The sequence below is a fragment of the Pristiophorus japonicus genome, chromosome 17, assembly GCF_044704955.1.
Source record: "Pristiophorus japonicus isolate sPriJap1 chromosome 17, sPriJap1.hap1, whole genome shotgun sequence".
Taxonomy (NCBI): domain Eukaryota; kingdom Metazoa; phylum Chordata; class Chondrichthyes; family Pristiophoridae; genus Pristiophorus; species Pristiophorus japonicus.
This window is the reverse complement of record NC_091993.1, coordinates 24290452-24305715: the sequence shown is the minus strand read 5'-3', so window position 1 is coordinate 24305715 and position 15264 is coordinate 24290452. Positions and strand designations below refer to the sequence as shown.

Below are 15264 nucleotides of genomic sequence, written 5' to 3'. Positions count from 1 at the left end.
TTAATTGAGGCAGTAACCTATCGTTAAAATCGCAAATGGAAGAATTTGATATGGACCAGGTCGTACGGTTTTTATTAATATTGCACAGGGTAATTTTAAAAGTAGTCAAAATTAACACTGAAAATCTTAAAAAATAAACACTGAAAACCAGAACCACAATAATTCTAGTTACCCTTCACATTAGTAACCTCTCTGTGTGAAGTTTTGGATGATTTATTAACCCTTATACTTCTGACAGGTCCGGGGTAATGTCTGTCTCGGTTGTCCCATTCTTTATTTCATATCCAGTCCACTCACGCCGACACTGAAACGGACACTGCCCATTTTGAGGTTCCATTTTGATTGACCTGGCCTCACTAAGCATGCACCGTTGAGAAATGCCCATCCAACCATTCCCAACAGGAAGAGTCTTTTTATAGAGAGATCCAGGTAAAGAGCCAAGCACCATATTACAGGGCACCACCTGGGTTGAGAAGAGTTGGAGAGAAGGCACAGCAAGCAAGAAGCTTACAGCACATCAGTTGGGTGACACCACACTTGAGGCTTAAAAGCCTGTGGATTGCAGGAAGACCGACGGAAGCCGGGATTGGTGCAGATTTGAGGTCTTGCAAAATTTTGAGTTCAAAGATTCTTGATTAAACAGGGAGAAGGAAGAACCTGTGGGCTATTGCACGGAACGGTAGCACAGTGGTTATTTTACTGGACCGGTAATTCAGAAGCCAGAACTAATGATCCGGAGTTCAAATCCCACCATGGCAGCTGGGGGTATTTAAATTCAATTAAATAAATCTGGAATTTTTTAAAAAACTAATTGAAACTACTGAATTGTGGTTAAAACCCATCTGGTTCATGTCCTTTAGGGAAGCAAATCTGCTGTCTTTACCCGGTCTGCCCTATATGTGACTCCAGACCACAGCAATATTATCTGAATGGTGGCAGATTAGGAAAAGGGGAGGTGCAACGAGACCTGAGTGTCATGGTACATCAGTCATTGAAAGTTGGCATGCAGGTACAGCAGGCGGTGAAGAAGGCAAGTGGTATGTTGGCCTTCATAGCTAGGGGATTTGAGTATCGGAGCAGGGAGGTCTTACTGCAGTTGTACAGGGCTTTGGTGAGGCCTCACCTGGAATATTGTGTTCAGTTTTGGTCTCCTAATTTGAGGAAGGACGTTCTTGCTATTGAGGGAGTGCAGTTCACCAGACTGATTCCCGGGATGGCAGGACTGACATGTGAGGAGAGACTGGATCGACTGGGCCTGTATTCACTGGAGCTTAGAAGGATGAGAGGGGATCTCATAGAAACGTATAAAATTCTGACAGGACTGGACAGGTTAGATGCAGGAAGAATGTTCCCGATGTTGGGGAAGTCCAGAACCAGAGGACATAGTGTAAGGATAAGGGCTAAGCCATTTAGGACTGAGATGAGGAGAAACGTTTTCACTCAGAGAGTTGTTAACCTGTGGAATTCCCTACCGCAGGGAGTTGTTGATGCCAGTTCATTGGATATATTCAAGAGGGAGTTAGATGTGGCCCTTATGACTAAAGGGATCAAGGGGTATGGAGAGAAGGCAGGGAGGTGGTACTGAAGTGAATGATCAGCCATGATCTTATTGAATGGTGGTGCAGGCTTGAAGGGCCGAATGGCCTACTCCTGCACCTATTTTCTATGTTTCTATGTGGTTGGCTCTTAACTCCCCTCTGAAATGGCCCAGCGAAACACTCAGTTGTTCAAGGGCAATTAGGAATGGACAATAAGAGGAATTTTCCCAGATTTTTTTTTTCCCCAATTGGCCTGGGTTTTTATCTGGTTTTTGCCTTTCCAAGGAGATCACATGGCTTCGGTTGGGGTGGCATGTAGAATGTTTCGGTGCAAGGGATGTCACAGTTGTGTGGGGCGGACTGGTTGGGCTGGGTGCTCTTTACCTTTCCATCTTTGTTCATTGCTCATAGGTTTATTTGTAACCTTCAGGGCTGCTGACCGAGGGCCATGTGGCTCTTTGTCAGCTGGCACAGACAAGATGGTCCGAAATGGCCTCCTTCTGCGCTGTACATTTTTATGTTTCTATAAATGCTGGCCTTGCCAGCAACGCCCGCATCTCGTGAGTGAATTAAAAAAAAATTACACTTGCAGCTGAAAGGGAATAAGAGTGGAGGATTCAGAGCAACAAATAACATAGAGGGATAAGGAAAGCTTGACTAAAGGAGAACGGTGAGAGGTCAGAGGTGAGAGAAAGACTCAACAGGATCTTTCTTTAGTTTCCCAGTCAATTTGTTGTGAGTGAGACTGCATGAGATGTGAATATATATATTTTTTTTCCTGCAGGTTTTCGGAAGGAAGGAGGGCCATGAAGTCAGCCAAGAGTACTCTACAGGAAAAATGTTGTAGGTGTGTAAGTTTTCAGCATGTCCTCTCTATCTTTTATTAGGACAGTGTGATTCGTAACTTTTTTAGGGGAGGCCACAATACCAAACGCTGGCTTGCTTGAGGGTGACATTCGGGTTTTCTGCAACGTACTGCAGGATCATGTGGCGAGGTCACATGATGTCAGTTCCTGTTGAGAGCCATCTTATGTGTATGTGCTTTTAGTGATGTAGTAAGAATATCTCACATGATGGACCACGGATCTTCCCACATATGAGCTCCCAATTTTAATCGCATCACTGTGGGCAGTTGCTAAGTGTAGACCAGGCATTTCCCCAATGAGAAAAGAAATAACTGAAACATAGGGTAATAATTCTATTTCAATAGGACCCCGCTGCCCTTGCTTTTTTACTGATGGAGAGCACAACTCGATTGGACATCCCAAAGCGAAGTAAACCATGAACAGAGGCTCCAGAGACGCAAATAACAGATAGTCTGCCAAGGACCACAGGTGGAGAGATAGGCCACAAATGGATAAAACCCCACAATATATGAATGATCCAGCATGGGTAAAGGCAAAACAAAGGAGCCCAAGTTTACTTGAACTGATTTCATCAGCTACAGAAGCTTTATCGGCTCATTTGGTTTAGTTCTTTCAAATGTTGGTACTTAGTTTAATTCTTCAGAACCTAGGAACATCAGATCTTAATGAGAAACAAGTTGAAATAGAAAATTAGAAGCAAGAATGAAATTTGGCAGAACTTTCTTGATTGAGTTGTGGAATAAGTTATCAGGGAAGGACGTCGGCGGGGACAGCGCAAGTGGGCTTAAGAGAAATTCGATGTGCTTCTGGAGCGACAAGGGATGGCGAGATGCCGTGAGAAGCTGGGTAGATGGGGTTGATCTACGACAAAGAGATAGGCAGTAGGTGCAGTTGAGTGGTGCAGAGGTTGTACAGGTTGTACTGGCCTTGTACAGATTGAACCTCCCTTGTCCGGAACTCCCTTATCCGGAACCACCCCTCGTCTGGAGCCATTCCCGAACACTGGGTGGCGCATGTGCAGAACTCCGACGTGAACAAGTTGAAGTCCTTCCTCGCTGCTGACTCCCGCAATCGCTGGCCTGACCCCGCGATCCTCCCCCCTCATTGATCTCTCTGCCGGACTCCCAGCCCCAAGTCAGCCAGCCCCGATATCCCCTTGCTCAGTACCTGTACCATCCAATTTAACGTGACCACCCCTCGTCCGGAAAAATCCCTTATCTCGGAACAGGCCAAGTCCCGAGGGTTCCAGATAAGGGAGGTTCAACCTGTGCTCCAGTAAACTGGACTTAAATCCAGCCCGGACAGATGGGTTGCAAGCCTGTTCTATCTGCTAGCTGGAAGCACCTGGCATTAAATGAATTTGTGTAGTTTTACTTCAGTTCCTATTGGTCATTGTACTGTTCCCAAATTGGGTGTAATTTAGGATGCAACATGAGTTCATGACAATAGTTAGTGCACTTCAGCGATAATCAATTGCATAAAGCTCTCTTAGATGTGAGAGGTTGCTGCATAAATGTAACTGTTATTTGACACTAGATTGGTCATCTCACATTAACAGGCTTGAGGTGAGCTGGTGTGGGAGATGGAGGAATATTACACTGGACTGGTCTTCTGAGGTCGGAGATGATACACATTTGCATATAGTTGTGACAGAGTAGGAGCTGTGCTGTGCTGATACTGAAACTAGTTGCCTAAAATGGAAAGTGTTCAAATCCCCAGCTCTATCATCCCTTACCTTGATGAGCACGCAATTAACAAAATAAAACCAGTAATGCAAAAGCACAATACTGCAGGTGCTGGAAATCTAAAATAGAAACAGAAAGAGCTGGAAACACTCAGCAGGTCTGGCAGCATCAGCAGAGAAGGAAACCGAGTTAACGTTTCAGGTCGATGTTCTGACAAAAGGTCGCAGACCTGAAACGTTAACTCTGTTTTTCTCTCTCCACAGATGCTGCCTGATCTGCTGAGTATTTCCAGCATTTTCTGTTTATATTGGCCCAGAAATATTTACGAATATACCTGGTGGTCCCGGAGGAACGAACACTTGCGCTACGAGGCCTCCGTTCGCAGCCCAGCGTAGAGGCCCACGTATTCCAGGAGTGTATGTGCAGCCTGGGACCACATGGGCCGGACCAACCAATTAAAATGGTGTACCCCCATTCACAGTAATGGTGAGTTCCGGAGATCACCGTGTCTGTGAATGGGGATACTCTCAAAAACACAAACATTTTAAACCTGTAAGAAAATCAATTCACATATTTATAATTAATTGAAACTGAATTTAATTTAATGTTTTAGACCAAAAAAATTTTTTTTTTAATGTTTTAATCGGGGTAAGAAAAAAATTACCTTAATGGACAGGATTTTTAACATAAAAATTATTGATAAAATTTTATTTGTCTATCGCTTAAAACTCTTATGTTGGTAAAAGCAGGCCATATGTTTGCTTTTACCAGGCGTAAGAGTTTGTTGAAGGACATTCACTGGGCAGGAGTTGGGCAAATAGCTCAAATCTCTGCCCACGAATGTCCTTCTCCCGAGGATGCGCTGGAACTGTCAAAAGACATTTTGACAGTTCGCAAGTGCTGGATTTCGGCGCATGCGCTTTGCGCGCCTAATCCCGTAACTCTTCGGGTGTGTATGCACCGGAGAGGCCGCAATTTACGGCCCAATTGATAGATTTTTTAAAACAGGCTTTTTGGATCTAATGGGCTTGTCCTGATGGCAAAAGTTCTTACAACTATCACTCAGGCACACCTCCCACACAGAAGTTTCGAGAGAGGTGTTGTAAATTTTGGGAACATCACATTGAGGGTTTCTTGTGCTAGGGAATGGAACACTTTTAGTCAAAGGTTGAAAACGTTCACCTCGTCTCAATAAGTAGGTCCCATAACCCTTCTGTGAGGATTCCGAAGAGCAGGGGAGTGCTCCCCAGTGTCTTGGCCAATAGTGACCCCTCAACCAACACCTGAAAACAAATGATCTGGTCATTATCACATTACTGTTTGTGGGATCTTACTGAGCTCAAATTGGCTGCCCTACTTCCTATCATCATCATCATCATAGGCAGTCCCTCGGAATCGAGGAAGACTTGCTTTCACTCTTAGCATGAGTCCTTAGGTGACTGAACAGTCCAATATGAGAACCACAGTCCCTGTCACAGGTGGGACAGACAGTCGTTGAGAGAAAGGGTGGGTGGGACAGGTTTGCCGCACACTCTTTCCACTGCCTGCACTTGGTTTCTGCATGCTCTCGGCGACGATACTCGAGGTGCTCAGCGCCCTCCCGGATGCACTTCCTCCACTTAGGGCGGTCTTTGGCCAGGGACTCCCAGGTGTCAGTGGGGATGTCGCACTTTATCAGGGAGGCTTTGAGGGTGTCCTTGTAATGTTTCCTCTGCCCGCCTTTGGCTCATTTGCCGTGAAGGAATTCCGAGTAGAACGCTTGCTTTGGGAGTCTCGTGTCTGGCATACGAACAATGTGGCCTGCCCAGCGGAACTGATCAAGTGTGGTCAGTGCTTCAATGCTGGGGATGTTAGCCTGGTCGAGGACGCTAACGTTGGTGCGTCTGTCCTCCCAGGGGATTTGTAGGATCTTGCAGATAGGATCTTGTAGGATTCCCTATTTCCGATATCGCAACAGTGACTACACTTCAAAATGTACTTAATTGGTTGTAAAATGCTGAAGTTGTGAAAGGCGCGATATAAATGCAAGTCTTTTTGTTTTGCCTCACTTTTATATATCGATCTCTTGAATTTATCAGATTCCAGACCATTTAAACAGCAGCGTCTCAGTGGATATCCGAGCAGTTTAATTTACAGCGCCACCATCCTGCCTACATCGAGTTACAATCACGGCACAGCGAAAAGACTCGCACCACTCTGTCTCCAGCCGGTTCACACACACACACTATTCCTTTGGGGTTGGAGCACATATTGGCACTGTGTGTGTCCGCAATGGCTATCAGCAGCACATGTTGCAAATTCCAACGCTATCTGGATTTCACATCATTCCACAATGTGCAGGCCATTCCAGCTTTGGTAGCGGGAAACCCCAATCATGCCACGTGGGCTTGTTCGCCTGTTACTTGCTCTAAAGTGGGGTGGATTCTGCAGCACCAGCTGTGGGGATATCATACCCCCAGTTTTACTGTTCGGAACACTCGCATCAAGTCCCGTTCGCCCATCACCCCCTGTGCTCGCTGACTGACATTGGCTCCCGGTTAAGCAGCGCCTTGATTTCAAAATCCTCATCCTTGTTTACTAATCCCTCCATGGCCTCGCTCCTCCCTATCTCTGTAATCTCCTCCAGCCCCACAACCCCCTGGGATATCTACGGTCCTCAAATTTTGCCCTCTTGAGCATCCCTGATTATAATCGCTTAACCATTGGTGGCCGTGCCTTCAGTTGCCTGGGCCCTAAGCTCTGGAACTCTCTCCCTAAACCTTTCCATCTCTCTACCTCTCTCTCCTCCTTTAAGACACTCCTTAAAACCTACCTCTTTGACCAAGCTTGTGGTCATCTGCCGTACTTTCTTTTTATGTGGCTCGCTGTCAAATTTATATTTTTAGTCTTATAACACTCCTGTGAAGCGCCTTGGAATAGTTTACTCTGTAAAAGGCGCTATATAAATACAAGTTGCTGCTGTTGTAGGAACAGAGGAATGTGTGGGATGGGGGAGGGAGGTTGGTACACAGCAGTGCAGTCCATCTGTGTGGTTCCAAAGTTCAAAATATCCCAGAAACAACTCACTCCCTCATCGCCCCTCAACCCTTCTTTCCACCAAATGCTCCATCCAGTTTCCTCTTGAATTTGCCAAGACTATCCGCACCCACTCCCTCCTTCGCTAGCTTCTGTGTAAAGTCCTTTACTTGGAATTTTTCACCTTCCCTCTGCTGAGCTTGAATCCACGGCTCCAGTTTGTAGAAACGGCAATGGGTTCAAGTTTAAACCGGGGCCCTGCATGGCCCGGCACAACTGTCAGACCGACACCTCGGTCTTGCTTCTGGTGACGGTTCCATTCTGCCGTCTGTTTTCTTTTCCCCTTTTCATTTTCGCTCCTGCACTCCTCGGGGTGCTGACGCTTGCCGAGGGGGGAATGGGTTCCACAGGCACCACCTGCCCACTGGGACCTCAATCAAGTGACCATTTATTCGTGCAAGTTTCAGTGGGCTATTTGGCCAAGCTGAGCATCGCAGACGGGCCCGTTCCAGCCTCAATCCAACTTGCGCACTTTTTAACGGGGAGTGTGGGGGTGGCGGGGGATGTCACTGAATTGTGATGCAAAGTAGCAATCCTGGATGAGTGTTGGGGTTATTTTTTTTAGGCTCACCCTTATCCAAGATTCAGCCAATATCCTGTACAAGAGTCGGGCTGAATTATTATGCAGCACTCGAGTTTCCTGTTGCTGGAGCTAGTAAAACCAGCACTGCATGCACTTGTTCGGGATGAATCCCGCTACAGTAGAAGCACGAGCAAGTCTGACTTCTGGATTGCACCTCGACCATAATGCGCTGTGGAATGACATAAAGACATGCCTTACAGAACAACCTGCGCGTAACCCCTGGCGCTTAATGTTAACATAGAAATATAGAAACATAGAAAATAGGTGCAGGAGCAGGCCATTCAGCCCATCGAGCCTGCACCGCCATTCAATATGATCATGGCTGATCATTCAACTTCAGTACCCCACCCCAGCCTTCTCTCCATACCCCCTGATCCCTTTAGCCATAAGGGCCACATCTAACTCCCTTTGGAATATGTCCAACGAACTGGCCTCAACAACTTTCTGTGGCAGACAATTCCACAGGTTCACAACTCTCTGGGTGAAAAAGTTTCTCCTCATCTCGGTCCTATATGGCTTACCCCTTATCCTTCGACTGTGTCCCCTGGTTCTGGACTTCCCCAACATCGGGAACATTCTTTCTGCATCTAACCTGTCCCGTCCCGTCAGAATTTTATACGTTTCTAATGGGAGTAGTCGGGCCAGTACAGCTATCCCCTGTATTCAGCTGTGAACATCAGAACTATGTCCCCTCCTAACCTCACCCCTCCCAATCTCTGTAATCTCCTCCAGCGCTACAAACCCTGCCCCCCCCCCCCCCGAGATGTCTGCGCTCCTCTAATTCTGGCCTCTTGAGCATCCCTGATTATAATCGCTCAACATCTGGTGGCCGTACCTTCAGTTGCCTCAGCTCTGGATTCCCTCCTTAAACCTCTCCACCTCTCTCTCCTCCTTTAAGACGCTCCTTAAATCCTACCTCTTTGACCAAGCTTAATATCTCGTGTGGCCCGGTGTGAAATTTTGTTTTATAATGCTCCTGTGAAATTCCTTGGGATGTTTTACAACGTTAAAGGCGCTATATAAATGCAGGTTGTTGTTGTTGATGTGAATGCAGTGTCTGGTGTGGGACTGAGCCACACAGACCAGAAAGCCCCAGGCTGATTCCAGAGTCTCGATGCTGAATTAGCCCATCACGATCAGAGCAGCAATAAGGACGCTACAATTAGCCTCAGCTTCCTAGGATAAAGATGAACAAAAAACATACCACGCCAAAACAATCATCCAACATTGCTACTCTGCATCATTATTCAGTGACCACCCTCCCCCCCCCCGCAACAGCCGCTAGAAGTTGAACGCGTTGGGTTGAGGCAGGAACAGGCCTGGCTGCGATGCTCCCCTTGGTGAAATAGCCCATGGAAACTTGCACGGATCCAAGGTCACTCGAGTGAGGTACCAGAGGGCTGACAGTGCCTCTGGAACCCATCCCCCGACAAGAGCCAGCGCCTTAAGGAGATGTCTGCGCTCCTCTAATTCTGGTCTCTTGAGCATCCCCAATTTTAATCGCTCAACCATTGGTGGCCGTGCCTTCAGCTGCCTTGGCCCTAAGCTCTGGAATTCCCTCCCTAAACCTCTTTAAGATGCTCTTCAACCCTGCCTCTTTTGACCAAGCTTCTTGGTCACCTGTCCCAGTTCCTGCTTATGTGGCTCGGTGTCAAATTTTGTTGGGAAGGACCTTGGTCCGTCAAAGGCGCTATATAAATGCAAGTTGTTGTTGTTGTTAAGGAGCGTAGGCGAGAGAAAGAAAAGTGGGGAGAGAAACACAAACCGCAGAATGGAACCGGCACCAGGAGCAGGACTGACTGAGGTGTCGGTTTCAAAGTTGCCATGGAAAAATACACGCAACAGCTGAGATCGTCCCCAGCTGCTGGGTCCATTCATTGGAGGGAACAGAGCCTGCCCACGCACCGGCCGGAGGCTGGCTTTAAATAGCAGTCTATTCCTGGTTAAAGCGACTGGCCCACTGAGGGAAACAGGTCGCGCCGTTACTGCCAAGGGTCGGCTGATTTGCAGATATGATTTCCTGGATGTCTGCTGCCGCACCTCGGCTATCCTGGGAATTATCTCAGCTCAGTTCCACTCGGCCCACACCAGCTGGTGTTTGAAGTTGGTACAAACATGGGTGGAAATTTTAAATATAAAGAAAAAGACTTGCATTCATATAGCGCCTTTCACGACCACCGGACGTCCCAAAACGTTTTACATCCAATTAAGTACTTTTGGAGTGTAGTCACTGTTGTAATGTGGGAAATACGGCAGACAATTTTGCGCACAGCAAGCTCCCACAAACAGCAATGTGATAATGACCAGATAATCTGTTTTTAGTGATGTTGATTGAGGGATAAATATTGGCTCCAGGACACTGGGGATAACTCCCCTGCTCTTCTTCGAGATAGTGCCGTGGGATCTTTTACGTCCATGCGAGAGAGCAGACGGGGCCTCGGTTTAACATCTCATCCGACAGTGCAGCACTCCCTCAGCACTGTACTGGAGTGTCAGCCTAGATTTTGTGCTCACGTCTCTGGAGTTGGACTTGAACCCACAACCTTCTGATTCAGAGTCGAGGGTGCTGCCTACTGAGCCACTAGGTGACACTAAATAATTTTATACACATGATAACAGGAAAATTAATCTCCGTTCAGAATCCCACTGGCTGGGATTCAAGGAGCCTGGCCAGGTCAAGGAGCATGGTCAGTGGCCTGAATAAGAAGATAAGAACATAAGGAATAGGAGCAGGAGTTGGCCATTTGGACCCCTCGAGCCTGCTCCACCATTCAATAAGACCATGGCTGATCTGATCATGGACTCAGCTCCACTTCCCTACCCGCTCCCCATAACCCTCGACTCCCTTATCGCTCAAAAATCTGTCTATCTCCACCTTAAATATATTCAATGACCCAGCCACCACAGCTCTCTGGGGCAGAGAATTCCATAGATTTGCAACACTCTGAGAGAAGAAATTCCTCCTCGTCTCAGTTTTAAATGGGCGACCCCTTATTCTGAAACTATGCCCCCTCGTTCTAGATTCCCCCACACAGGGAGACATCCTCTCTGCATCTAGCTTGTCGAGCCCCCTCAGTATCTTACAGGTTGGCTGGCTGTACCTGCAATGCAGGAAATGGCATGTACAAAGGAGGTACAACATTTAGTAAGGTTTCACATTTCTAATCACTACCCGGTGATCCGGATGGAAATTTTGTGTGTTTGAGCAAACACATGTGTGTGTGGTCCTTGGGTGAGAACACCATTCCGCTCATCTGTGATGCCGTTTGTGTTCGACGATTCTTCCAACACTCACCGACTGGACTGACACATGAAGAATGGTCACTTGGGTGCAGTACTGGAGGGCAGCCAGCTCCTTTGGCACCGTATCCCAGCAAGAGTCAATACTATGAGGAAAAATTGAGAAGGGGGCAATTTTTGTCTCCTTATAGCCCTATTTTCTGGCTTGACTAAGCATGAGAATGAGAGGGGGTCTCATAGAAACATATAAAATTCTGACAGGATTGGACAGGTTAGAGGCAGGAAGAATGTTCCCGTTGCTGGGGAGTTCCAGAACCAGGGGTCACAGTCTAAGAATAAGGGGTAAGCCACTTAGGACTGAGATGAAGAGAAACTTCTTTACTCAGAGAATTGTGAACCTGTGGAATTCTCTACTGCAGAAAGTTGTTAAGGCCAGTTTGTTAGATATATTCAAAAGGGAGTTAGATATGGCCCTTACGGCCAAAGGGATCAAAGGGTATGGAGAGAAAGCAGGAAAGGGGTACTGAGGTTGAATGATCGTCCATGATCTTATTGAATGGTAGTGTAGGCTCGAAGGGCCGAATGGCCTGCTCCTGCACCTAATTTCTATGTTTCTATGTAATGGACAGATTTGTTTTTAGAGATCACCTTGTTCCATTTTCGTGCCTGAGGCCCGATTTTTGAGCAGGTCTCGATTCACGAACATACGAACAATGACGGACAGGTAAAGTCCCTCTGGTCCATCTAGCCTGTCCCACACCATTGCGATAGCTTGTGTATCACAACAAATACACACCACCCCACCCGATCGCATGTGACCTCCTGGGAGAGGCAAAATTAACAGATAAAAAACCCAGACCAATTTGGGGGAAAAGAAAATCTTTCGGCAACCAGTGATCCCAGCCAAAACAGGCAGGAGCCGAATTGAAATATTTCAATCGGGGTCCTAAGACACGTTAAGTGTTCCTGTCTTATTTTGGTCTTCCGCTGGACAGTGAGTGCGGTGTGACAGAGCTCGGAGCGGGCAAACCGGCGCTCCTTAAAGGGACCACTGCGGGCTGCTCCACAAAAGGGAATAAAATCTTCCTGCTTTCTGCTGAGCCTTCTCTGTGTCTCCACCCGCCCCTCCCAGCCTTTAACGGCCTAACCTGGCTCCACAGAGGAGCCCTCTCTCCCCGCATCACCCACCCCCGATCGGCGTGCTGTCTGTCAGAAGCCCGACTGCATAAACGGATCAGGTTTCGTGCCGACATCATCGGGCGAGTGAATCAGATGCCGGATTTACGCTACAATCAAAATTCCACTCTCCCCCCCCTGAACTTAGTTTGTCGCTGCTGCAAGAGAAATGCAGATACAGGATGACATTCCAGTGCAAAAATACAAATCTTGTTTCTTTCTCGCGCAAGGTTTAGTTCGTGAGCAGTTCGTGGGGAGCAGATCAGATTTCAGACGTGTGAGAGGCTGCAGGCAGTTCGTGGAATATGTAATTATTCCCGGCAGCGCAGGTGCACAGCAGAGCGTCCTGACAGGGTTTGGGCATCACAAGCACGCAGCACTGCTGACAGGTCTGTGCAGAATGTAAACCAGCACCTCTCTGGCAATCAAACCGCAAGCTACAAGCAGCACAGATTGATGCTGATCCTCGTCAGGAAGATAGACCTCCTCCACCCGTCAATCAGTATGACTCCCTGTAGGGGTATGCACAGATATATATTGGTCATACCATGTTATTTGCATTTATCTCTGTGTGAAGCTCCTCTCCTCCAGCTATCTGGGTTCCAAAGAAAAATGTTTAATTCACAAACCAATTACATAGGTACAACAGAGTCTGCAGCGCAGAAACAGGCCATTCGGCCCAACTGGTCAATGCCAGCATTTAGCTCCAACACAAGCCTCTCCCCTCGTTCCAGTATTTCATTGGCTGTAAAGCGCTTTGAGACGTCTGGTGGTCGTGAAAGGCGCTATATAAATCCTAATCTTTCTTTAAACCTATGATCATATCCCTCTATTCCTTTCTCCCTCATGTATTTATCCAGCTTCCCCTTAAATGCATCTACACTATTTGCCTGAACTACTTCCTGTGGTAGCGAGTTCACATTCTTACCACTCTGGGTAAAGAAGTTTCTCCTGATTTACATTATTCTTTTGGCTGAGACGTTAAACTGAGGCCCTATCTGCCCTCTCAGGTGGGTGTAAAAGATCCCATGGCACTGCTTTGAGGAAGAGCAGGGGAGTTATCCCCAGTGTCCTGGTCAATATTTCCATCATCATAGGCAGTCCCTTGAAATCGAGGAAGACTTGCTTCCACTCCAAAAGTGAGTTCTCAGGTGACTGAACAGTCCAAAACGGGAATTACAGTCTCTGTCACAGGTGGGACAGACAGTGGTTGAAGGAAAGGGTGGGAAGGGAGTCTGGTTTGCCGCACGTTCCTTCCGCTGTCTATGTTTGCTTTCTGTATGCTCTCGACAATGTCAATATTTATCCCTCAATCAACATCACTAAAACAGATTATCTGGTCATTATCACATTGCTGTTTGTGGGAGCTTGCTGCGTGCAAATTGACTGCCGCATTTCCCATATTACAGCAGTGACTACACTCCAAAAGTACTTCATTGGCTGTAAAGCGCTTTGAGATGTCCAGTGGTCGTGAAAGGTGCTATATAAATGCAAGTCTTTTTTTCTCAACTTAGCATATTATTGAACAGTCTCAATGTCTTTTGGACAATTGTGTTTTATTTTTAAGTGATTGTTGTTATATGGGGTGGGATCTAATTTACATTCCCTTTCCCAACTCATGGAATGCAATTCATACCCAGTTGCATGAGTATATCTTAATTGTTGGATTGACCTGTTTGTAATCTGTGGGTTGGAGGTTTAGAAAGGGCTGGTTTTCAGCACAGTTTTGTTGTCTCCTTGGATGGATTAATGCTAAATCAATCCCCTACTTCAGTCGTCCCTAAAGGAATTACTTATCGATTTGATGGTGTGTGTGTGTGTCCATTTTAGTCATCATGGTGAAAGTTCATCTATTCAGTCACAGTGTGTAGTACTTTGAAATCAATTCTTGTGATTCCCAGGGTCACAGACGTCTCAACCGGTGTACCTCGGCAGAGGGCTGGGGGTAAGGAGAGTGGCCACCCACCAGCGAGAATCCTTGACTTACCGGAATGGAAGCTGAATACAACGCTTACTGCGAGGATAAGGTAAACGTTCTGCCATTCACAACAGGAGACCCTTCCCAACTTCCCAGGTCTGAATCATCATCATCATAGGCGGTCCCTCGAAAGAGTTCACAGATGTTTCAATGAAGGACCCGATGCTCCAGTCCTGAACTCCAGTTGAGGGGGTGGAAGATGCCTGTGTGTGGATTTTTTTAACGTGTGGTGACTGTTGCACATCAGCCACCACACGGGCTTGGCAGAGCTAGGCCTTTATCCAGTGGCAAGGATTAACCAAGACCTGCTCTGCTGCACAGACCTGGTGCGCACACATATCTCAGTGTGGGCAGGCCCATGCTGCCCCTGGGCCCTGGGCTCCTCTGGGCCCCGTACCCTCATTCGCCGCACCTTCACCCACAATGTTCCTGGGCCCGGCGCTCCAGCTCTATTTATAGCCCCGAACAGGTTTGTATACCTGATTTAACAAAGCAAATCAAATACAGTGAAATCTTTTGCCTGAAAAGTAGTGGGGTTGGCTGAAATTTTGCTTTTGACTTTTCTTTCCAGTGTCCTCTCCTCTTGTTGTCTCAGCTGTGGCTCAGTGGGTAGCACACTCGCTACCCTCGATTTCCTTTGCCCTTCGATTGGCGGCTGTGCCTTCAGCTGCCTTGGCCCGAAGCTCTGGAATTCCCTCCCTAAACCTCTCTACCTCTCTCCCCTCCTTTAAGACGCTCCTTAGAACCTACCTCTTTAACCAAACTTTTGGTCATCTGTCCTCATGTCCCCTTATGTGATACGGCGTCAAATTTTGCTTGATAACGCTCCTGTGAAGCACCTCGGGATATTTTACTACGGTAAAAGCACTATATAAATGAAAATTGCAGTTCCTATTTGGGCGTGTCTGACAGGTTTTTTTTGTCGATGTATGTTATAGTGCTTGTGTTCCCTCACCATCTCCCGTTGACCAAAGTGCATTAAATAGTCCTTACCTCACTTTACACCCTCTGGTTTGAGATATGGGTCATCCAGTGCTGCCCCTTTGTAAGATGGAGTGTGAACTGGACAATGTAGTGTCTCCAGATACAAACATTTAATTCATTTGTGATCTCTTTTAATTAA

General features: G+C 47.0%; 1 protein-coding gene across 1 annotated transcript in view; it reads left to right on the top strand.

The window, feature by feature from the left end:
• Positions 1–15264, top strand: part of LOC139227612 (alpha-2,8-sialyltransferase 8B-like) — a 49232-nt gene that overhangs the window by 14399 nt on the left and 19569 nt on the right. Inside the window, exons 2-3 of the mRNA XM_070858490.1 lie at positions 2323–2385; positions 14065–14190. Coding sequence (XP_070714591.1) covers positions 2323–2385; positions 14065–14190 — 189 coding nt within the window. The remainder of the gene's footprint in view (positions 1–2322; positions 2386–14064; positions 14191–15264) is intronic.